General features: G+C 38.2%; 1 protein-coding gene across 9 annotated transcripts in view; it reads right to left on the reverse strand.

The window, feature by feature from the left end:
• The window catches only part of CEP112 (centrosomal protein 112), a 173,385-nt gene extending 153,334 nt beyond the window's left edge, over positions 1–20,051 (reverse strand). For 7 of the 9 annotated variants that reach the window (XR_012663397.1, XR_012663398.1, XM_075111460.1 and 4 more), the window contains exons 1-7: positions 19,897–20,051; positions 18,463–18,583; positions 17,298–17,488; positions 16,337–16,503; positions 15,693–15,731; positions 9,685–9,781; positions 7,229–7,303 (exon numbers count right to left, since the gene is read on the reverse strand). Coding sequence is in view for 7 of the 9 variants with exons in the window: in XM_075111460.1 (XP_074967561.1) it covers positions 7,229–7,303; positions 9,685–9,781; positions 15,693–15,731; positions 16,337–16,503; positions 17,298–17,488; positions 18,463–18,562 (669 nt within the window). In the remaining 2 variants the exon portion in view is untranslated. Of the gene's footprint in view, positions 1–7,228; positions 7,304–9,684; positions 9,782–15,692; positions 15,732–16,336; positions 16,504–17,297; positions 17,489–18,462; positions 18,587–19,896 lie in introns of those variants that run through there. The other 2 variants (XM_075111461.1, XM_075111464.1) reach the window with 2 other exon arrangements.
• Between the last annotated feature and the right edge of the window lies 1 nt (position 20,052).

Genomic DNA, 20,052 nt, shown 5'->3' on the forward strand with positions numbered 1-20,052 from the left:
TTTTATCTAAAATTTCCTAATTTTACTAGTATTGTACTCTTCCTTCCAGCTCATCTCGCCTACTTCCCCATCCACCCCACACGCCTAACCATCACCCGTGCAGACTCCCAGGGCTGAAGGCGGCTTGCCAAAAGTTCAAGGCAGACCCTGCTCTGGCTCCCCAGAAAACTGAGCATCAGGTAACACAAAGCCTTCGCCAAATACCTGGCAGAATTTTGAGAAGGCTAAGGCTGCAGAACCTTGATTATTTTCAAAAGTGCTCTCTCTCATGCAAAATGAATATTATCACACTTTACTTTTGCTTCTTTTAAAGCTAAAAGTTAATGTAAATATTTACAATTAATTCAAATAATTTCATGGTCAGATAAAGTAAGCTGTTTACAGCCTTCATTTCAAAACCAATCTAAAAAACAAAGGTATATCCTACTTGTTTATGAGAAAGGAAACGTGTCTCTAATACTTTGTATGGCCCAAGTCTTGCATTTTTTGATTTTGTAACAGCAGCCATATGTGCTTTGAAGTTAAATGTTCCCACTTTGTTACTTGTTGTGGATTATATCCACTTAAACTGATCTGTAAACATTTAATGTCTCAACATTCATTCTTTTCATGCTGGTCTTCTGCAAAACTTCTTGTTCTCAAAATTACACCACATTAAAGAGGGAATATCACAATAAAGAATGCCCAAAAAAGAAAAAAGCTTGTATTTATGAGAAACATGCAAATTTAAAAATAATAAGCAAAAGGTCAAAGACAAACCAAAATACATATGTATGAAACTGAAGGACTTCCACAAGAAGAACAGTAAATCACATGCTTTTTTAAGATTATGAACCAAATAAATGTCATAATGAAAGACATCTTTATTTGAACTAGAATTGAACTCTAATTTGTAAATACCACCTCTTAACAAAAATGGCCTTTTAAATTTCTTGTAGAAAAGATTTTGGATTCTCCTGTTCTACTAGGCAGCCAAACAGACAACAAACCATCTTTCAGTTTGTAAGGGCTGGCGTGGTCACCTTCTAGTACCTAAGTCCTCATAAACCAGGGTTCGGAAGGCTTTGGATGATCAGATCCCCATTACCTAACAGAAATAGTCTACTTTATGAAAATATATTTATTCTCCTAAATTGAAAAACATATAGCAGAAATCTTCATAAAGACACAGATTCCAAAACTGACCTTGAGGTAAATTAGTCATAATTTTTAACTTTAGTATTTTCAATTTCTGTATAAAGCAGTCAAGACTAAACATTTTTGAAATGTACAATTTTAAAGCTACCAATGCAAGGCACAAGTAAAGCATTGAGAGAAGTAAAGCGAGCTGAAACGGTTTCCCCCAAAAGCAAGGACAGTGCAGAAAAAGCACAATTTTGAGCATGAAGTACTTCCACAAGATTCTGCCTCAGGACATCAACTATATTTCACCCCTCAGGCTGAAAACAGCATACAGGCTCTATTCTGTCATAGTCCAGAAGCTTATACCGAAGCTTCTGCTCTTCCAACACAGCCAATATGACGAGCACACCGTTAATGCTGTGCTTTTGTTCTGCCCCCTCCAAAGTCACATTTCGTTCTTTAGAAGTTGTTTATCAACATATACTGATCTTCAGTAATGCACAACTGTAGCTTATTACAGTTCAGTAACAGAGTCAGAAGGTATGTTGTATATATTAAGATTCAGGAAAAAAAAAAACACATTTGGATGAGCAGGCTTGTTGCACATTCCCCCTTAAGCTTCTTCAAAGACACGATGTGATTGTTTTCAAAACAAGGATGGAAAAACACACACATGAAAGAGTTAAGAACACTTAAGATTTTGAAGTGGTAAACAACTAAACTGAACCTTGCCCTAAGTTCTTACTTTAATCTAAGAACCCAGCCGGCCAGCATGTTCCCTACAGAAATAACTGCTGAGTAGCTTCAGGAAATTTGAGTAAGGACATTCTTATCTAACATCATAATTTGTAGGGAAGTTCACTTTAATGCTGCTTCTGCAGTCTTAGTGGAAGGACATTAAAGCACATGAAGATTGTTTGTCAGCATGGAAGTTGAATTTATTTTTTGAAGTCACAACACCACTTGGAGTTCACTGTGGGAAAGTTTTTACAGTGTTGCTGCCCTCCAACACCACAACATATACAGTAGGTATGTTTATAGTAAGCAGACAAAGAAACCAAACAAAAGATAATCAAATGGTTTGTACAGAAATGGTGGAGCTTAACTAGGCTGGAAAGACACAGGCAGATGTGAGTCAAGTACACAAAACAGGCATTAACATACACTGCTGCTGTAGCCACCCAAGAATTCTCTATGCTTGCATCTACTTTATATATAATTTCTCCAAGAAAGGAGAACGTAATGCAAGCCACTGACCGCAGAATTTCTTTGGTCTAAGTCCTCTTAAACCTTTATTAGGCAATAATATTTCCCATGATAAATTCTTCTGGGAAAGACCTGAGTGCCCAGGTTCTTTGTACTGAAGATCCCACATCACTTCTGGTAGAAGCTAAAGAGTTAATTCTTGTTCTGGCTGAATTCCAATGATGAAGAATTGTGTTCTCCCTGATTAAAAAACCCTTTGGTACTTCCCCAGGGTACAATCTCTTTGCATGCTTTCTACCTAAAATGAAGTGCTGAATTTCCTGGGATGTTTAAAAAGAGTTGCTTTGTCACACCTAAAATTGGCTACAATTCAATGACAAATGAAACTGTATCAGAAGCATAATGGAAGAAAAAAAATACAGGCACGTCAGGTAAGAATATGCAGTGGTTTCATCCATTGTTATTCCTTTACATAACTTAAAGTTTATATCCAAAAACTGTGTCTATCTACAATCTAAAAAGCTTAGCATCTAGAGGAAAAGAAGAAAAGAGGAAAAAAAATTTAATTTGGTTATCCAGCAAGTTTCTTTTCCTGACACTACATCTGTTTCACAGTATTTAATTATTTTTTGAGACAAAACTAAAGGGAAGGTGATGATAGTTCCATTTATGAAGGGTACTAAGTTTGCAACAGCATGTAGAAGTTTATTGACAGCTGTTAATAAAATAAGATAGCTGAGGGATTTTTATTATATTCTAAAATAGCTAAAGAAGGACAAAGAAAGTTCAAAGTAACAACATGACCAAAGATTACTTGCATTTGCCTAAACGCCTGGCTCTGAAACTTTTCCCTTCAAACAGCAATACAAAAGGATTTCTTCTTTTCTACATTGCAAATGCAACTTCAAGGCAGGAACACTTAATAAAGGACGGTCCCCACATCAGTTTAGATAAGAGTCAACAAGGGCTAAGGAAACCACATTTTTATAATGTATTTAAAATTGGCTTCTATTAGTTTTCCATGTATGAAAGGGAAATTTATCACAATCAAAACCTGACGTTTTTTAAAAACATTTACCCATGCATGACTAGAACCTAAAGAACTCGAAAAATAAAATGTTTGACAGAGATAACCAGGAGTGCTGCAAGGCAAATGGAAAAAATCTTTTATTACCCATGAGAAGCAACAATATTAGCAAAGTAATGCAACAGTCTTACTTCTCATATAGAAAATGTTATTACTACTAATAACAAATATATCTGAAGCCTCCATATTACAGTCTATTAAGCTTTGATCTCTCTGCTTAGTAAGAGAAATAAAATTATTGCCCAAAACTTTTCACAGTATTTTTAATAATAATAATAAAAAAATCTCAGCCCCTGATGTAAGTGTATCACAAAAAGTGAAAACACATTCAGTATGTGACCTTGAAAATACACAACCTTTGAAGAAGAGAAAATTTAGAATATATCAAAGAAATAGAAGTCCAAAAGATAAGGGTAAAAATAAATTATCAGTATATAACTGGTCACTATAATGCAGACAAGCGTACAGTGGAACAGCAAAGGCTTAGCAGCAACTCTCAGCTGGAAGATGCTAAGGTTTCCTTCACCTTTATGAAAAGCACCTATCTAGATATTTGCAGATTTTTGAATAGAACCATTTCTCCTTATATACTTGCTTGAAATAAGAATAGTTTCATAAAATTTCAAGGATTCTTACTGAGAAAAATCCTTGTATAAGGACTTATCCAAAATTCCAAGGATCAGCTCTATCCCCATGATTGCAAGAAAAAAATGTAGATTCACCATTTGCTCCTTGACACAAGTAAAACTCAAAAAAAAAAAAACAGGGAAATTTTGAAAAGCTTTTTAAAAACAACTCTTCTTTCTGTTAAGCAGTTCAAAGTGAAAGCCATTCTATATTTCCTTTCCTAACTTTCCCCCACTACTGGAGTATTCTTTTGGGTCAGGGGTCTTCTGTATCTGAGGTGGGATCGCTTGTAAATTAAGTTTCTCAAACAGTCCGCAAATGTGGCTGGCAATTAAGAGATAGCTAGATCCTCCTGTGGCAAGGTAAATGCTTACAAATAATAGCAATCACATCTTACACTCTAACCTTACAGATGCTGAAGTGCTGCCACCATTTAGTAAGCTTTTTTTTTTTTTTTTCATTTTTACTAATTACATATTCTCTTTAACTATGAAACTCTACTTAAAACTTCCTGACCCTTTAAGAACCCACTGGGGGCCACGATCCATAGCAGGGAAACACTGTTCAACAGCAATCACTTACAGACCTCTCTTTTACAACCTCAAATCCTCTTTGTCAGGTTACTCCCAACAAGTCTTATCAGGCAAAGTCTCTCACTAGCGACTCGTTTAATTACCATCCCTGGAGAGGAGACTTGAAAAACTGATTTATGTGTCTCGGTAGCCAATTTGTTATCCAAGAGAGCTCCTATATCAGTGGAAGATCATCATAGCTTAATAATCATCCATTATCAACACAACATGATTGCAAACTGGAATTTCAATTAGAAAAAGAAATAAAAAACAAATAAAATTAAAGAGATAAGCAAGTAGGCAGATCAACACTGATATAAAAATGCTGGATAAAGAGATTCTTTGTCAGCATCAATTGGAACAATTTGTAAAATGGCCATGAGCAAGTTTCCCCCTTAAAGCAGCTCTAAAAGCTCAAGGTATTACAACTATCTCTTCATATAATCCAGGTATTTATACAGCCCAAATATCCAAAATCTGCAAGTGACTGCTTGCACATTTGTTTCAGACACCTGCACAGCACTTTCGCAAATTGGAGTTGGCTGCTACTGAAAAGCTTTCTGCAGATCCACGCTCCCCACTTTAAAAAAGTACAGTTCCTGAAAAATATATTTGTCTAAGTCTGGAAGTGCTAGAAATTCATCTTGGATTACTCTTATAAAAGACAAGGAGCTCCAAGGGGTAATACTATGCACCCAGACTAATATTTTCACTAATCTCCACCTTCAGTTTGGACAAAGCTCTCAAGTAGCTCCTGGTTTGTCCCAAGGTCAAGACTTCCTTCTCTCTCAGAAGTAAAAGAAGCAAGAAATTTGCGGTTAGAACACTAACAGGCACCAAAACAGCAAGAGAAACACCAGGAAGGACACAAAAGAGTTCACATTCTCTCTTATCATTTATGTTTTTACTGAAGAGCCATCAATGCAAAACATTGAGAGTAATAGGCAAGATTTTTAAATGCTGTCATATCCCACTGGACTGACAATAGTGTAGGAAGAATAAAGATTATTTGGTAACTGATTAAAACGACAACATGAAAATATGTGACTTTCTCTATAAAAAAACCAAAGCTGAATTATTTCATTAGAAACTAGCTCTCATCCCTCCCAACTTCAGCTGCCCTCTCTCCCAAACACAACTGACTCTCAACCTCTGAGAATATGCAGAAAATATATAAAAAAAAAAACTCTCTATTAAAATAATAGTGATTTTAATAAAATTAAATTGTTATGAGGATATTAATCCTAACCAAATAGGTTAAAAAACCAACACAACAGAAAAAATGCAGCAGAATATATCTACAGAGAGAAGGAACTTCACCATGACCTTAGAATTGTCATGGACTAATATGAGAGAAAATGCAACCAAAGGAATAAGTTCTTATTAGATCATTAGCCTTAAATTAAAATAACATTTAAATTCATCTAATACGTCTAGGTCCAAAAGATGTGATTAATTGCTCAGGAACAACACATGGACCAAGGCCCACACGTTAAATTTGTACATGCAAACATCAAAAGATTAACACAGATGTTCATCAATCTTAGTTAGCAATTTTTTCATCTCTCCTTATAAAAATATATTTGCTTCCTCACTGTATTTACTACTTGTGCTACACCAGCCAAAAAACAGAGGATGTGTTCAATTCCTAAGAAAAGATGATAGCTTGAAAATAGATTGGATTTTACAGAAGTGTTTACAAAAGTGGTTTAGAGTCTTGAAAAAGTTTTTAATACAGATTAAAGTCCTCCTAGCTGTAAACATGGAAAGCTTTGGGGAGGTATCATCTACATTGTTGCTGAGATCCAATAAATACTAGTTCTGAAGTTGTCAAGCTGTCCAAGAAAGAAATCCTTATTCCATCCCCACAATGGATTCTCTTTCAGATACATTAATTTTGATATATCAAAGCAGGACACTTCTCAGCACCGTAGCAAGAGCACCATATTCACAAACAGATTCTAAAGCCAAGGTAACACAAGAATGTAGGCCAAAGTACTGCAGAAGCTTCCACAAAAGTAGATTCTTTGCTTGGCAAAGCAAATTCGTAAAGCCAGGCTACTCTTTCCAACAGTAAGAGCCACAGAGCTGGTCTAAAGATTCTAATTATTAATAGGCAAGGGAAGAGATTAACACACTGAAAAGGCTCTTGAACACTTCCAAAAGGAGGCAAACTGACAAAAAAAAAAATGCTGAGTTGTACTGGTGGCTTACAAACTCTGTATTCCTTTTAAAAAATAACACAGAAGGCAAACTCTTCTTTCATTTATACACACATAAATTCAAAATAATGTTATCAAGTTACCAAGAAACAGTCTGAATTTCTACCAGAGTAAGACACTGGGATTTACCAGCAGGTATTATTATTTTGCTTGATTTATCAGTAACTATGTTAAATACAGTAAGATTATTATTGCTTAAAAGTGAGACATTTTTAGTGTTTTCTTCTCAAGATGACATGTATTCATAATTAACCTTTCCAAGCCTTACCAATTCATTTCTAAAAGACTGATTCCGACAAAGTTTTGTTGACTAAATTCGGAGATCCAGGCTACATTACTAAGGAGTTTTCATTTCAAGTCAGTAAGTAAGTAATGTACTCTGTTTATTTTACCCCAAGATTCCAACTATTGAGACGTGCTTCGAGGTCACTGTCATCCAAAGAAATGGGTTTTTTATGACGATGGTCCTGGAACATAAAAAAGTCAAACAAAATATCAGAAGAGCTTGCAGATAAAGCATCTTAAAAAAAACAGAAAAAAAGCTTCTCATGAACTTGGCCATGCCTACACTGCACTTCCTAATAGTGTCAGAAAACCTCTGACAGCTTTAATCTAAACAGCTCAGCTACCAGTAGCGTACTGTGCTAAGAAAGGAATTTGGAGGATAAATTAGCTTGCCTTCTCACTTTAATGTTGTTCTCTATTTTACTTATTTCCAAAGCAACAGCCTCCTTTACAAAGGGTGAGTTTACTAAACAAAAATCAAAACACTCCATTCTTTAGGCAACATACTTATTCTAGAAATGACCCATCTCCATAGTACCTCTCGTGAGGCTAATCCAGAATTCAGAGATCACCTAATCAGCCTCCAAATTAAAAAAAAAGAATTAAAGGAAACCCTAGCAAGGCAGGGGTAACTATAGTGGGCAGAGCTGCAAAAGCAGAGGATAGAGTAGCTGCTGCCCAGCTCAAGGTCTTTGCAGAAAGAAATTCCCACATTCAGTAAGGACTGTAGTTGTTGTCTGGGCTGTGTCTTTCAGAAGACAGTTTTTGCTGCAGGATAACAGTAACTACTAATTGCATTCAATGTATCAAATAGGGGAGTTGGTACAGAAAATTTTCCTCAACTGAGATATACCACTATTTAGAAAAACAGAACATTGAAGCGTGAATTACTTTGTCTCATTAAGTTTTGTCAGCAAGAGGTGTGTGTATTGGCATGCAAGCACCTCTTTTTCAATTCTGCTCATTCATTATGCACAGTGGGCAAAGAGAGCTTTGACTTCAGTTAATCAACACTTGGTTGAAGCAGTTCTTAATGCTTCTTAAAAGACTCCCTGTTCCTCTACCTGGGCTTGAATGATGTCAGAACATCTGTCCATCACTGACAACAGAACAAGATACTATTTGTTCCAGCCAGCCAAATGTTCATCAAACTGTTTGGCAAAGCAAGAGAGGATTATTTCACTTAAAGGCCCTTTTAAAGCTGAAATCACAGTAGAATCCAGTATACGGAGCTGAAGAACAATGAAGTGCAGTGATTTGCCTAACATTGCCCTGGAAGCCTGTGGCAAAACCAGGAACAACAACAAAAAAAACCCAAACAAAACAACAAACACCTTTAAAGACCCAAATCCAGATTTCAACTGAACAGATTTCTTTACAATAACTGTTCCATAAGTCAAGTAAAACAAACAGGAAACCAATAAGGAGAAATTTAGAAAATCCAGCATCTGTTTTTATTCTTTATTTTTAATTATGGCATTTCTTTTTAAAATTACATTTGTATATATACAATCAGCACACATTCTAAGTACATTCATACCAACCAGAGCCTGAGCAGAGACATTCAATTTTTGCCCACAGACCACTTGTAGCCTGCCATGATAAAGCATCCCCTTGCTACTCCTCTACTCCAAACACATAGCAGAACAAAGATAGACCTCAGAAGCAAGCTTCCAGCTTATCCCACTTGCACTGCATGTCCTCATAAGTTCCTGATTGTGCCCAGTAAAGAAGGGTAAGAACAGTCTACATGAATTGCTCAGGTGTCAACAGCCCACTTCCGGCTGCAATCTTCCTGAACTGTTCTTCTGATACAGTCAAAAGACAAGTGTGGGCAGACCTACAACGTCCATACAGCAAATTCAGTGTTTCACAGAGGAACAAGAGCTATAGTAGACACTGGCTACGGTGAAGGAAACAGAGGAGACAGCCCTCTCCAGCCATAAAGGCTGGACTATAAGGCTACAGAACACATTCACAAGGGAAAACAGCATACTTGTTGATGATGTGTATCTGTCAGGAGTCATTTTCAGTTTAAATGCTTGCAATTATACATACAATATAATTAAATATCTTGGACTAAAAGGGTTTTACATTAAGTCTGTTCAGCGTCCTTCCATCAGCCATAATGCTAGTTGTGGAATGTTTGATAAAACAAACTGTCCAAAATTCACTCTCTCAGAGGTCAACCATCATTAAACAGAGCCAAAGGCATCTATGCAGCTTGCTTTAATCTACTATTGCAAAATACAAGATTATGTCAATCCAGTCAGTTTGCCAAGCCTAGGGAAAACAATGCAGTAGACATTAAACACACTACAGTAAACAGAGGTCAACCACTAGGAAGAATGGAGAGCATCCTACAAGAAATTCTGGTCCCCTGCACTTGCAGGGAGCAGATTCTGATGAGCTTTAGTCTTTCCTATCACTCCTTCCCAAATGTCTGCACTTGTACACAGGGATCATGACTCATGCAATTAGAAATAACAGCTTTACAGGCATATATAAAAACAATTCATTGAAACTAGAGCAAGTTTTGTGACAAAAAGGAGAAGTATCTTACAGACAGTGGTGTGGCTAGGTTATCTTCATCTGTCCGGTGAGGAGGACTCATTGAATGCGATCTCAATGCTGGTTTCTCATTGTACTTGAATCTTTCCCTGTTATTAACAAAAAGAGTAAGCAGAAAGGGAAGAATTCATTTTCAACAGCTTGTGGCACACAAAGGATGCTAATCTTAAAATCTTCTAAAATACACAAGAGAAAATAATTGTCAAAATGTAAAGATCAAAAATAGTAGAGTAAAAAAAGAAAAATTTTTTATTGAAGGCATGTTAAAGGCAAACAAAAGCCTTAAGCATACCATTAAAAAAAAAAAACAGCCCAAAACCCCCACACCAACAAAAACACCAGAAATATCGTGTACATCACACTATATTAAAAAGCGTTCTTCGCATTTCTCAGTTACTACACAACCCAACATCTCCCAACAGATTTTAGACTAAGATAACTGAGAAGGCTGATCTAACAGAACATTTTTGAAACAACATAGCTAAACGCAAAACAGCACAGGATAAAGTCCAGCAGCACAGAGAAGAAAAAAGAATGAAGGTGGTGGTTGGCTGCACCATAGGGGAGAACACTTTGGGAGGACCAAAACAGTATGAGGTTAGATCAAGGTATAGTTTCATATAATACACAAACCGGAAGAGAAGGGCAAGAACTATGCATACAGCTCAACAAAAAAGCAATGACTTGAAAGGCCAGGGTGGAGACTAACACGTCAAAGAAACAAGACACAAAGACTGTATTAGTTGCATTTCACTTCAGCTCTATTTTATAGCCTAAAGTGGTATATATGGGGGGATGGTAAAGACCTGCAGGACAGGATACATGTACAGCATGAGCAACTACTCTGTCCAGCAGAGAAAAAAATGGACAGGAATTTTTTTTTGTCATAAATGAAGCATTTGAACAAAAGGAAATTAAGAATAGCAGATAGGTGAAGATAACCTTCACTGATGCACCTGATCAACCGACCTTTCTCAACTACAGAACAGTGAAAGAAAAGAGCAGCCTCGAACAAAATAAAATCAAAATTATAAGGTTTATTAAATAGGTTGATATAGCAAAGGATCCAAACCAGCAGCAACTTCAGCATACACTCCGATGTCAAATCCACACATGTTAAAGTAATTAAAAACTCCTGTTAGGCCACTCACCTTCCTATGACTGGCTATATTGTATTAAAATCAAGTCAGACCATTAAAATACCTTTCATTCTTTCCATCCAGCAGCAAATTAGACAGTAAGTTATGCCAAAAAGACACTGAGACAAATTAAGTGTTTATGAACAGAAAGACAACTGTTGGATATACAATGTAAACTAGTCACTTCTAGGAAGACAAACACAGACAAACTTCTCGTGAAGCACAGCGCCCCAGCTTTCATCAGAACAGCAGGGAACAGTGAAATGTAACAACTGGGAGCATACCTTCCCTGCCAGCACCAATAAATACAAACAACATGCAGGGATGCAAAATAACAATTACAACGCAGTAAATAGTTTAGATAAGCAAAGTCTTCGAGGTAAAAAAGATCAAAAGAAATATAATAATAGAATGACTGTCTCTAGCATTCCAACATTTGACACAAAATTATCTTTCACTGAAAGAAGACAAATCTTTGCCTGTCAGTAAATCTGCACTTTCATCTGACTTCTCTTCTGAACAATACTCAGGTTACCTAACAATCCAATAAAGTTTCAATTGTTTAAAATGAGAGAAAACAAAAGTCATGCCCCTATCATTAAGGGGTTAAAGAACATCAATAAATATTCAAACCAACCCAAGTTACCCGTAATATTTTTAAATTGACAAAATGAGGAAATAAAAGTCTAGATATACTCTTCATTCTATTCCTGCTATTTTGAAGAGGAACTACAAAGGAAGTTGCTTTACTTGATTCTATGAACACAATTTGCAAAAACCATTAAGGGTGGACCGCAATTTTGCTCCTATCAGGCATATAAGACTCATTCACTCCTTTTTCCAGCCTTCTGCTAATATGAGTCAAGCTCCAGAAATCAAGATTATTTCTTTTTCCTCCCACGGCAGGTGAGTGGGGAATGGTCAGAGTCTCAACATTGGCCCTGTGAGCCCCTGCTTCAGCCAAAACAGTGAGCTAGCATGGGAGAAGGAAGTCATTTTCTGCTAACAAAGGAGATTAGTAAATTTCCTACTAGGAACAAAGTAAGAGAAACTCGCTGGTTCTTCCTGGTACAGCACAGCAACGTACTAAACTTTAACAATGTTTTTCAGGCATAATCTATAAACATACAGCAGAATTCTCCTATGGGGTCAGAAAGACCAGGTTTCTGTTCAAACCAAACTACTCGTTCATAAAACGAACTCTCTCGTGTTTCAAAATAAAGATGCACCTTTCTAGCACCAGCTGCCTTGGTCTTATGCATTTACACCTGAGTTTGCAAGTAAGGTTTGTCTATCCACTTTTTGTTCAGCCAGATAAACAACTTTTTACAGAAAAGCCAAAATCTTCATACATAGAAGTATGTGCATTGCAAGGTAAAAATAACTGTGAAAAGAATTTCTCCGTTTGTTTGCGACTTTTAAAGGAGGGAATATTGAGATAAACAAACATCAAAAAATTACTCAAACATTTCTCACTGACATCATCTATTTTGCCCTGAGAAAATACTGCAGTTTATCTGAGAGAACTGAGTCACGGCTGGAAAGCAAACTGTTCATCCAGCTACGTACATTAAGTGCCCATGGGTACAGTTCTCCTAATACACATGCTGAGTAGAGGGACAAGTATAATGTAACAAGATCACCATCTGCTGGCGCTCTCTCCGAACCGCAGATTCCAGAAATACTTAACAATTCACATCTTTACTTGCACCGATAGCTCATTCAAAACTGTAAATAAAGAGAAAGCCAGAATCTATACGTTGAGTGTAGCAAACATCTTAATAGAGACACATGTAATTATTAAATACGCTATTTCTACAAAACATAACGGCTGAACATTTACCCTCAGCATTTCTTCCTGCATAATTCACACATTTAACGTTTTTCATTGCTATGAAGATTAATGTAATCTACAGAGCTATCAAAATTTCTAAGAACCAATACATAAATTCAGATTTCCTTAGACACAGCTCCATTCTTGGTACGAGTACCCACTAGCAGAGTCATGCCTCTACTGCCAAGTTTCACTTCGAGATTTCTTCAAACCAGGAACTTATTCCATCACATTTTCTTGCTCCTCCTGGTCTGAAATAATATGGAATACAGGTCTCCAGAGAACAGACCAGAGCCCTGGGAGCCATCTGTTGATCACCAATATAGGTATTGCTACAATCCCACAGGACAAAAAAGTAAATGAAATAAAGCTTCCCTACCCTGCCTGCATCTTAGGGAACTTTGCCAGAGCAAGCTGAACCTCAAGTTCAGATACTGAATAGGAGAAGGGGTCAGAGTTCCGATATTGTACTCTAATCAAGGTAGCAAAGAGAGAAAAAATATGGCAAAGAACACAAGGGAGGGAGTAGGCAGAACTGTGCCTCAGCCTTCCTCGAACAGGGACAAGAGCCACAGGGATGCAAAGGGAAGGGTATGCCGCCTCATCCCACTCACCATCCCGGCTGACGGTACAAGTAAGTAATTAAGAAGAATTATGTGTATTGTTATGCTGCAAATATGGCCTTGTGGAAATACCAATATGCTAGGTCAGGCCTAACAGGGGTGAGTTGTGCTGATACTGCTTTATTGCTTCTAATACCCAGAGCGATACTTCATCATGATGGTGCTACTCCAAGCGACCAAGACAACTTGATCAGATCTATGCGGGGTATCTTGACATGGTACAACGTTACCTAACTGATTTAGCTGATGTCGCAAAAAAAAAAAAAGGTTTCTAAAGCATAATACATTCCTTGTTTTCATAAGGTCAAACCTAATTTTTTTTTAATTAAGGGTATCTGGACAGCTCTACCCAACAGTTCTTTGCATCACCAAGCCTAAAGCACTAATAGAGTAACACATCTGGCAATTTCTCCATTTTCCACATTTGTTTCGTAAACCACAAGTCTGCTATCAAAATGACAGGTTCGTATCAGAGCATTTGAGTGTAAGCAACCAGAAGACCCCTTAGTATTAAAGTTGTAGGGCTCTGAAAGAGGAGATGCATCAGTCCTAAGATCAACTTACTGTTAGAATTACACATAGTTAATGGGTACAGAAGAGGAAAAGTTTCAAGATACTCAATATCAACGTGATGTAACTTCCAAGAGCGCCTATCTGTCGTCTAGCCAAGTCAGAGCTGAAAAATTAAAAAATGCAAGATTTGGCCCTGTGTCTAAAAAAATGAACAGATAATGATAACAACTTACAAAAAATATAAGTGAACACATTCAAAAAAACAGCATAAGACTTCTGAAACAAAACCCGAGAGGATACTTATAATGCAATGAAACCAAACCAGAAGTTTCATATAGAAGTAGAGCAAACACTTACTTCCTCTCGTACAGAGCTTCCCGAGTTTTGAATAATACGCACACCCTACCTCGAAGACTGCATTTTTTCACCAAGGATTTCAGAGAGTTTAAACATTAACTAATCTTCAAAATGAGCAAACAAGAGGCAATTCCATCCATGACTGAAATGCAGTCGCTTAAAAAAGGAACAGAAGTCTTCATAATCAGTGCAAAGTTGCACTGCGTAAAAAAACTAGATAAGATTCCAAAAAAATAGGACAGAGAAGAAGCCTATGATTTTCAACAGTGTCCAACCGATCAGGTTGTGCCACACCTTCAATACTGCAGGGACATTTTTCTAAGCCAACAGGAAAACAAGCCTTAATAACCTGACATGTTTCATCCCTTTACCTGCTCTGTAAACAGCTCTATACCCAGCTGATTGGAACTAAGGACACAGCTTAAGCTTACTGGCTCCTGCAAACCTACAGAAAGAGGCTGTCCAATGGATTGCCATGACAAGATGCTGCTACTGATACTCCGGATTCTGCTGTACAGCTGCAAATAAGCAATACCGAAATTGTTGTGTTATGCTAATGACAAACATGCAGGATCTAGGCATAGGGGGTGCTAGTCGCCAACACAGCACATGTATTTGTAGTAGACAGCGTGATATAAATCAAAACATTGTAAATCAGACTTGGAAGAGAGATTCTGAGTACAAGGATGGAGTCATTGCAAACAATCCTCCCCATGCAGGAGTGCAAACAATTTGGTAGGGTATCCCACAGGCAGCAGCTCTCATTTTTAGCCTCATAAGTTTTAACAAGTACAGCTGGTCCGGTCTGACCTTCTGTAACCCAAGATTCATGAAGCTTAAGGGAAATATAAAGAAACCTTGCTATTTCATAAAGAAGCCATGACAAGACATAAGACAAACAGGTAAGTGTTTAATAAAAACTAACATGCTCATAAAAAGATGACTTTCTTTGTACTCATCTAACTTTTCTTCCTTTGTCACAGAACAGCAAAACTTGCTTAACTGCAGGGATAAAAAACTAAGTTCTAGAAAAACCTGTGAGCAACAATGATAGAACACCCTTTAAACCTACCATCTATACGCTTGCTTATATTTCTATTCTCTATAGAAAAAGCCATTAAAACTATTTGACATAAAAGAACCTTTCAGCATTATTACCTTAGACTACAACTTTAATATGTTTATATGTTAATATGTTTATATTTTTCTATGTTTACTCTCCCCACATTTTTGTCACTTCCTTATTGTATATTCCTCTTATTCTGAACTGTATAGAAGTAGTGAAGATTAATCCACCTTGGCTTCGTTAGTTAACATCACTTTCCATTTCCCATACATCAGCATGCAGAAAACAGGACTGTACAAGAACTCCAAGAGGAGAGCAACTGTTTTGATCTATTTTAAGAAAAATCTGGCCTGAGAGTCTTCTGCATCTATAGTCTTTTACCACATCACTTCTTCCTTACTGCCTGTCCACATTTGTCTGTGCTTCCCTCTCCCAGTTAAGTAATTTTGTACGAATTCTGTCTCTTGCCTTGTGACCACTGTGCTTTGCCACCATAATATCTGAGGTCTGAAAAACATAACCAGAGTACCAGCTTAGACAGATATTTAGAAGGTCAGAACAGCTTCTATTATCTACTTTTGAAGTCTACAGAGTACGTTACCAAGTCTACAGAGAGTATTAACGTGGAGATAATGGTGCAACAAGGCAACCCGTGATTATTTCTATGTTAGCAAACAGGCTCTTTATGCAAGTCATGAGTACCCCACAGTAACCACCAGTCCAAATCACTACAAAACCCCCTCCTCAGTTGCTGCTAAATTTCTCAAACTATCAGCTTGGCCTATTGATTTTCCATGCTGAGTGTCTGTAACTTAAAGGGAAAGTAGAACAAGTGGAAGGAAGGCAAAGAGGACAGAGCTATGGGACATGGAAGAAGCCTTAACAGAAGCCAGAGAAGATGACAAAATGGAGGAATATAACAACAGAAACGTACAAAAGTTAATATAAAATTTATTATCCCAGCTTCTGGATATAAAGTACGAACTCTATATTTGAGTCCATGAGGAAGAGTAATAAACTCACACTTAAATATTCAAACATACAGAGCTTATCAAATCAAACATCTATTAAATATGAATCAAATGCTGAATAAAGCAAATCGGAAATCTTACCCATATGTAAGTGGTGTTGCTAAAGATGATTCCCCTTTAGAAGACACCTTCCACGATTCCTCATGCTTAGAGTCACTGTTTCCTAGTTCTCCCATTACCCAGTCAGGTAAGCAGTCTGGGCTACTACTCCGAACTCTTGTTGAATTTGGTTCATCAAAATAAATTGACTGTAATTGAAATAAATGCAAAATCAACTCTAGCATATATTTACACAAATATATTCTTTACACTGTTAATGTCATTTCTTGCAGGAATATCTGCAGTTTAAAAATTCTTTCTCCAATGAAGTAAACAAGGTGTGCAAACACCAGCTTCCCGACCCATGGAAATTAGTACAACAGGCTACAGTGTAAATGTTTTCTGTACTTTACTTCTTTCAGTATGGGTAATTTTAGCATAAATTAGGACTGTTATCTCGCTAAAGCTGATGCCAATGATTGACACAGTATATCCAGGTATTCAGAAAACAAACTGGAAGCTTAACAATATATATGTGAAATATGAAAGAAATCTTTTCTTTCATAGAGTTTAAATAGTGTAGCAAAAGCCAGAATGGCAGACTACTAAAGTCACCTCATTTAAGCACATGTTTCCTTTTAGAAGAACCATCTGCCGATTAAGACAAAATATAGTCTCAAGGGTCATTTATTATTACATCCTTTCAAAGGATTAGACAAAAATTACATTTCTGTTCCTTCAGAACACCTATTTTTATAAGCCTTCTTGGAACCTGAATTCTGAAGAAGCAGCAGGTCTCAAAAGGTTTTGCACATTGAAAGATTTCTCCAACACCAATTACAAGATACGGAGCATGAATGCCTGTATTTACCACATGCAATTCCACTTTTGGAATCCATCAATTCATTCAGAATTGTTTTTCAAATTTATGCCAAATTGAAGACTTAAAAGTATTTTCAGAATATGTTTAAGCAAGTTTGTCTTTTAAAGAAGTTACACCCACCATGTATGAAGGTAAAGTTTTCAGAATTCCTGGTTCTGGTTTATGTGTAAAAGGACCTTCCAGTACACCCCGCTTTAGCATGTGGAGCAAAAGTTTTGCATATAGGTTCCGATTCTTCCTTCCCGCTACTCCTGTGCCTGCTCCTGAGGGTTCGCATAATTTTTTAATCCACAGTGCACATCTTTGTCGTTCTAAAAATAGATATCATAATCACTACACATTTCTAGAGCAAATCAAACACATAGGAAAAACAGAAGCCATTACTGGTCACCAATTTTGTAGATGTTTCCCTTCTATCCAAAAGTGTAAAGCAAAACAAACAAACAAACCAACCCAAATGACTGAACCAAAGGAAAAAACAGGTTAAATCCCTAGACTAAAAATCAGCCTTTGACAACAGTTCAAATTTACATAATCCAGGAATATTTTCTATAAATTCATGTTTACCAGAAGTTTACATGAATTCTAGAAATATCATGTTTGGAATCAATCCTTAATAAGTAACTAATACATAAATCACCAGGAATACTGAACTCACTGCAAGACCTGCCTTAGGTACAATGTACAGCTTGCATGAGTGTTAATATTTTAAATACACACAAAATCTAATTCATTTTAAAAAATCTCTATTTATACAAACTCTGCTACCAGATGATGAAATTACTCGTTTGATTAAACGTTTACAAAGCAAGGTCTTAATCTGAAGGGTTCGTGCCTTTAATAATAATAACCAGTTTGTTCTATTTGTTAGATTTATAAAACACAATTAACAGACATTTATACTACTACACATTCGTAAGCTAAATTTAAAAAAAATCTTATCTCTAAAAAATATTTGCTATTTTGTACGTGCAATCTCAAAACAATGCCGTTTAGATGCTTTTCGTTTCTATGGAATTAATATTTTAAAAATAGAGACATTAAGGTAACAATGCAAAAGCACATTTACATGGCCAAGACAAGACAGGGAAGCTCAAACAACAGCAATAGGTACTGACAAAATCCAGCTTTAGAACTTGTACAAAAACCCCCTCAAAACAGTGCCTTGTAACATCAGACAAGAAGCATCTGGTTAAAGAAAGTGATACAAGGACACATAGTAATTACCGGTAACCTACAATTTTGTTATTAGCATTTCCCTATATGCACATTTTACCATATTTACCTGACCTATGCTGTAGCTTCAGAACATGAGGCTTCATATCCACAACACAGTGATCAAATTCTGCGTCTAGTTTTTCCCATATTTCCTCTTCACCATCCATTTTGAAAGAACATAAAGTAACCTGCAAAATTATTCACATTGAAGTAGAAAGATTAAATACCACTATACATTAGACTCTGTGCACAGAATCACAGAACGGCGGGGGTTGGAAGGGCCCTCTGGAGCTCATCCCATCCAACCCCCTGCTGGAGCAGGCACCCCCAGAGCAGGGGCACAGGGCCGCGTCCAGGCGGGGGGTGAATGTCTCCAGGGAAGGGACCCCACAGCCTCTCTGGGCAGCCTGTGCCCCTGCTCTGGCACCCTCATAGGGAGGAAATTTTCCCTCACACTCAGGCGGAAATTCCCGTGCTCCAACTTGTGCCCGTTGCCCCTTGGCCTGGCGTTGGGCACTACTGAGAAGAGTCCGGCCCATCCTCCTGACACCCGCCCTTCAGATATTTATAAGCACTGATGAGATCCCACCTCAGCCTCCTCTTCTCCAGGCTGAACAAACCCGGGTCTCTCAGCCGCTCCTCATAAGGGAGATGCTCCAGTCCCCTAAGCATCTTAGGCTATGCAAACACATGCTTTGGAATTATACAGAAAATAAAACTAAATATTTTATTATGTTCAAATAAACACACATATAAGAGCAGTTCTTTGCAAACAACAGATATTCAATGTAATCTACAGGAATGTGCTTGTTTATATTTGAAAGTAAATACATATTCAGTTACAATTTGTATAAAACACCTAATGAATGTCCTAGCTGCGTTTGTAAGTTTTTCTTCCTTCGAATTAGTATTTTTTCTTAAGAGAAGGGGAAAAAAGGAAGAAAACCGGCTAACAGACCTATGAGCTAAAAGTAACGGAACCAACAAACGTCAGAATTGTTCTTTAGGGAAGGAGTACTGAAAAGACAGCCAAACAAGAGCTCTTTATCCCAGGTCATCCGTCATTACTTTCCAGCCGGCCGATGCATGTTTGCACATTTCAGCCTGCAGCTGGCACATGCCTTTGCCAGCCCAAGCCGAAGGCAGCAGCCAGCCTGCTGAAGCCGCCGGGCCTCTCCCTGCGGACAAGCCCCGTTACAGCCCCGGCCCCGCTCCCAGCCGAGCCCGCAGCACCTCTTTGCTTGCCCTCCTCCAGGTGCTTTATCAACCGGCTTCCCGGGAGCCCCGCGTCTGCCCGGGGCTGATTTGCAGCGATTTACCGCTGCGATTTAGCACGGCGCACCGCCCCGGTCCCGCTCCCCTGATGAAGTTCGCCACAACCCGGCCCCAGCCCCCGCACCCCGGCGGGACACCCCCCGGCGAGCCTCCCCCGGCGCCCCGGCCCCTCTCCCGCCGGGAGGGAGGCAGGGAGGCCGCCCCCGGGACACGCCGCCCCCTTCACCTGGCTCTCCGCAGCTCCCGGGACGGGGAGGGGGGGGCCGGGACCCGCCGGCCCGGCCCCCCTCAGCGGGGAGAGGCCGCCCCGCGCAGCGCCGAGCCGAGCCGGCCAGGCCGAGCGGCCAACGGTTCAAACAGGCCCCACCCCCGCTCCCGGCGG

The sequence above is a fragment of the Phalacrocorax aristotelis genome, chromosome 16 (genome assembly GCF_949628215.1).
Source record: "Phalacrocorax aristotelis chromosome 16, bGulAri2.1, whole genome shotgun sequence".
NCBI classification, from domain to species: Eukaryota; Metazoa; Chordata; class Aves; order Suliformes; family Phalacrocoracidae; genus Phalacrocorax; species Phalacrocorax aristotelis.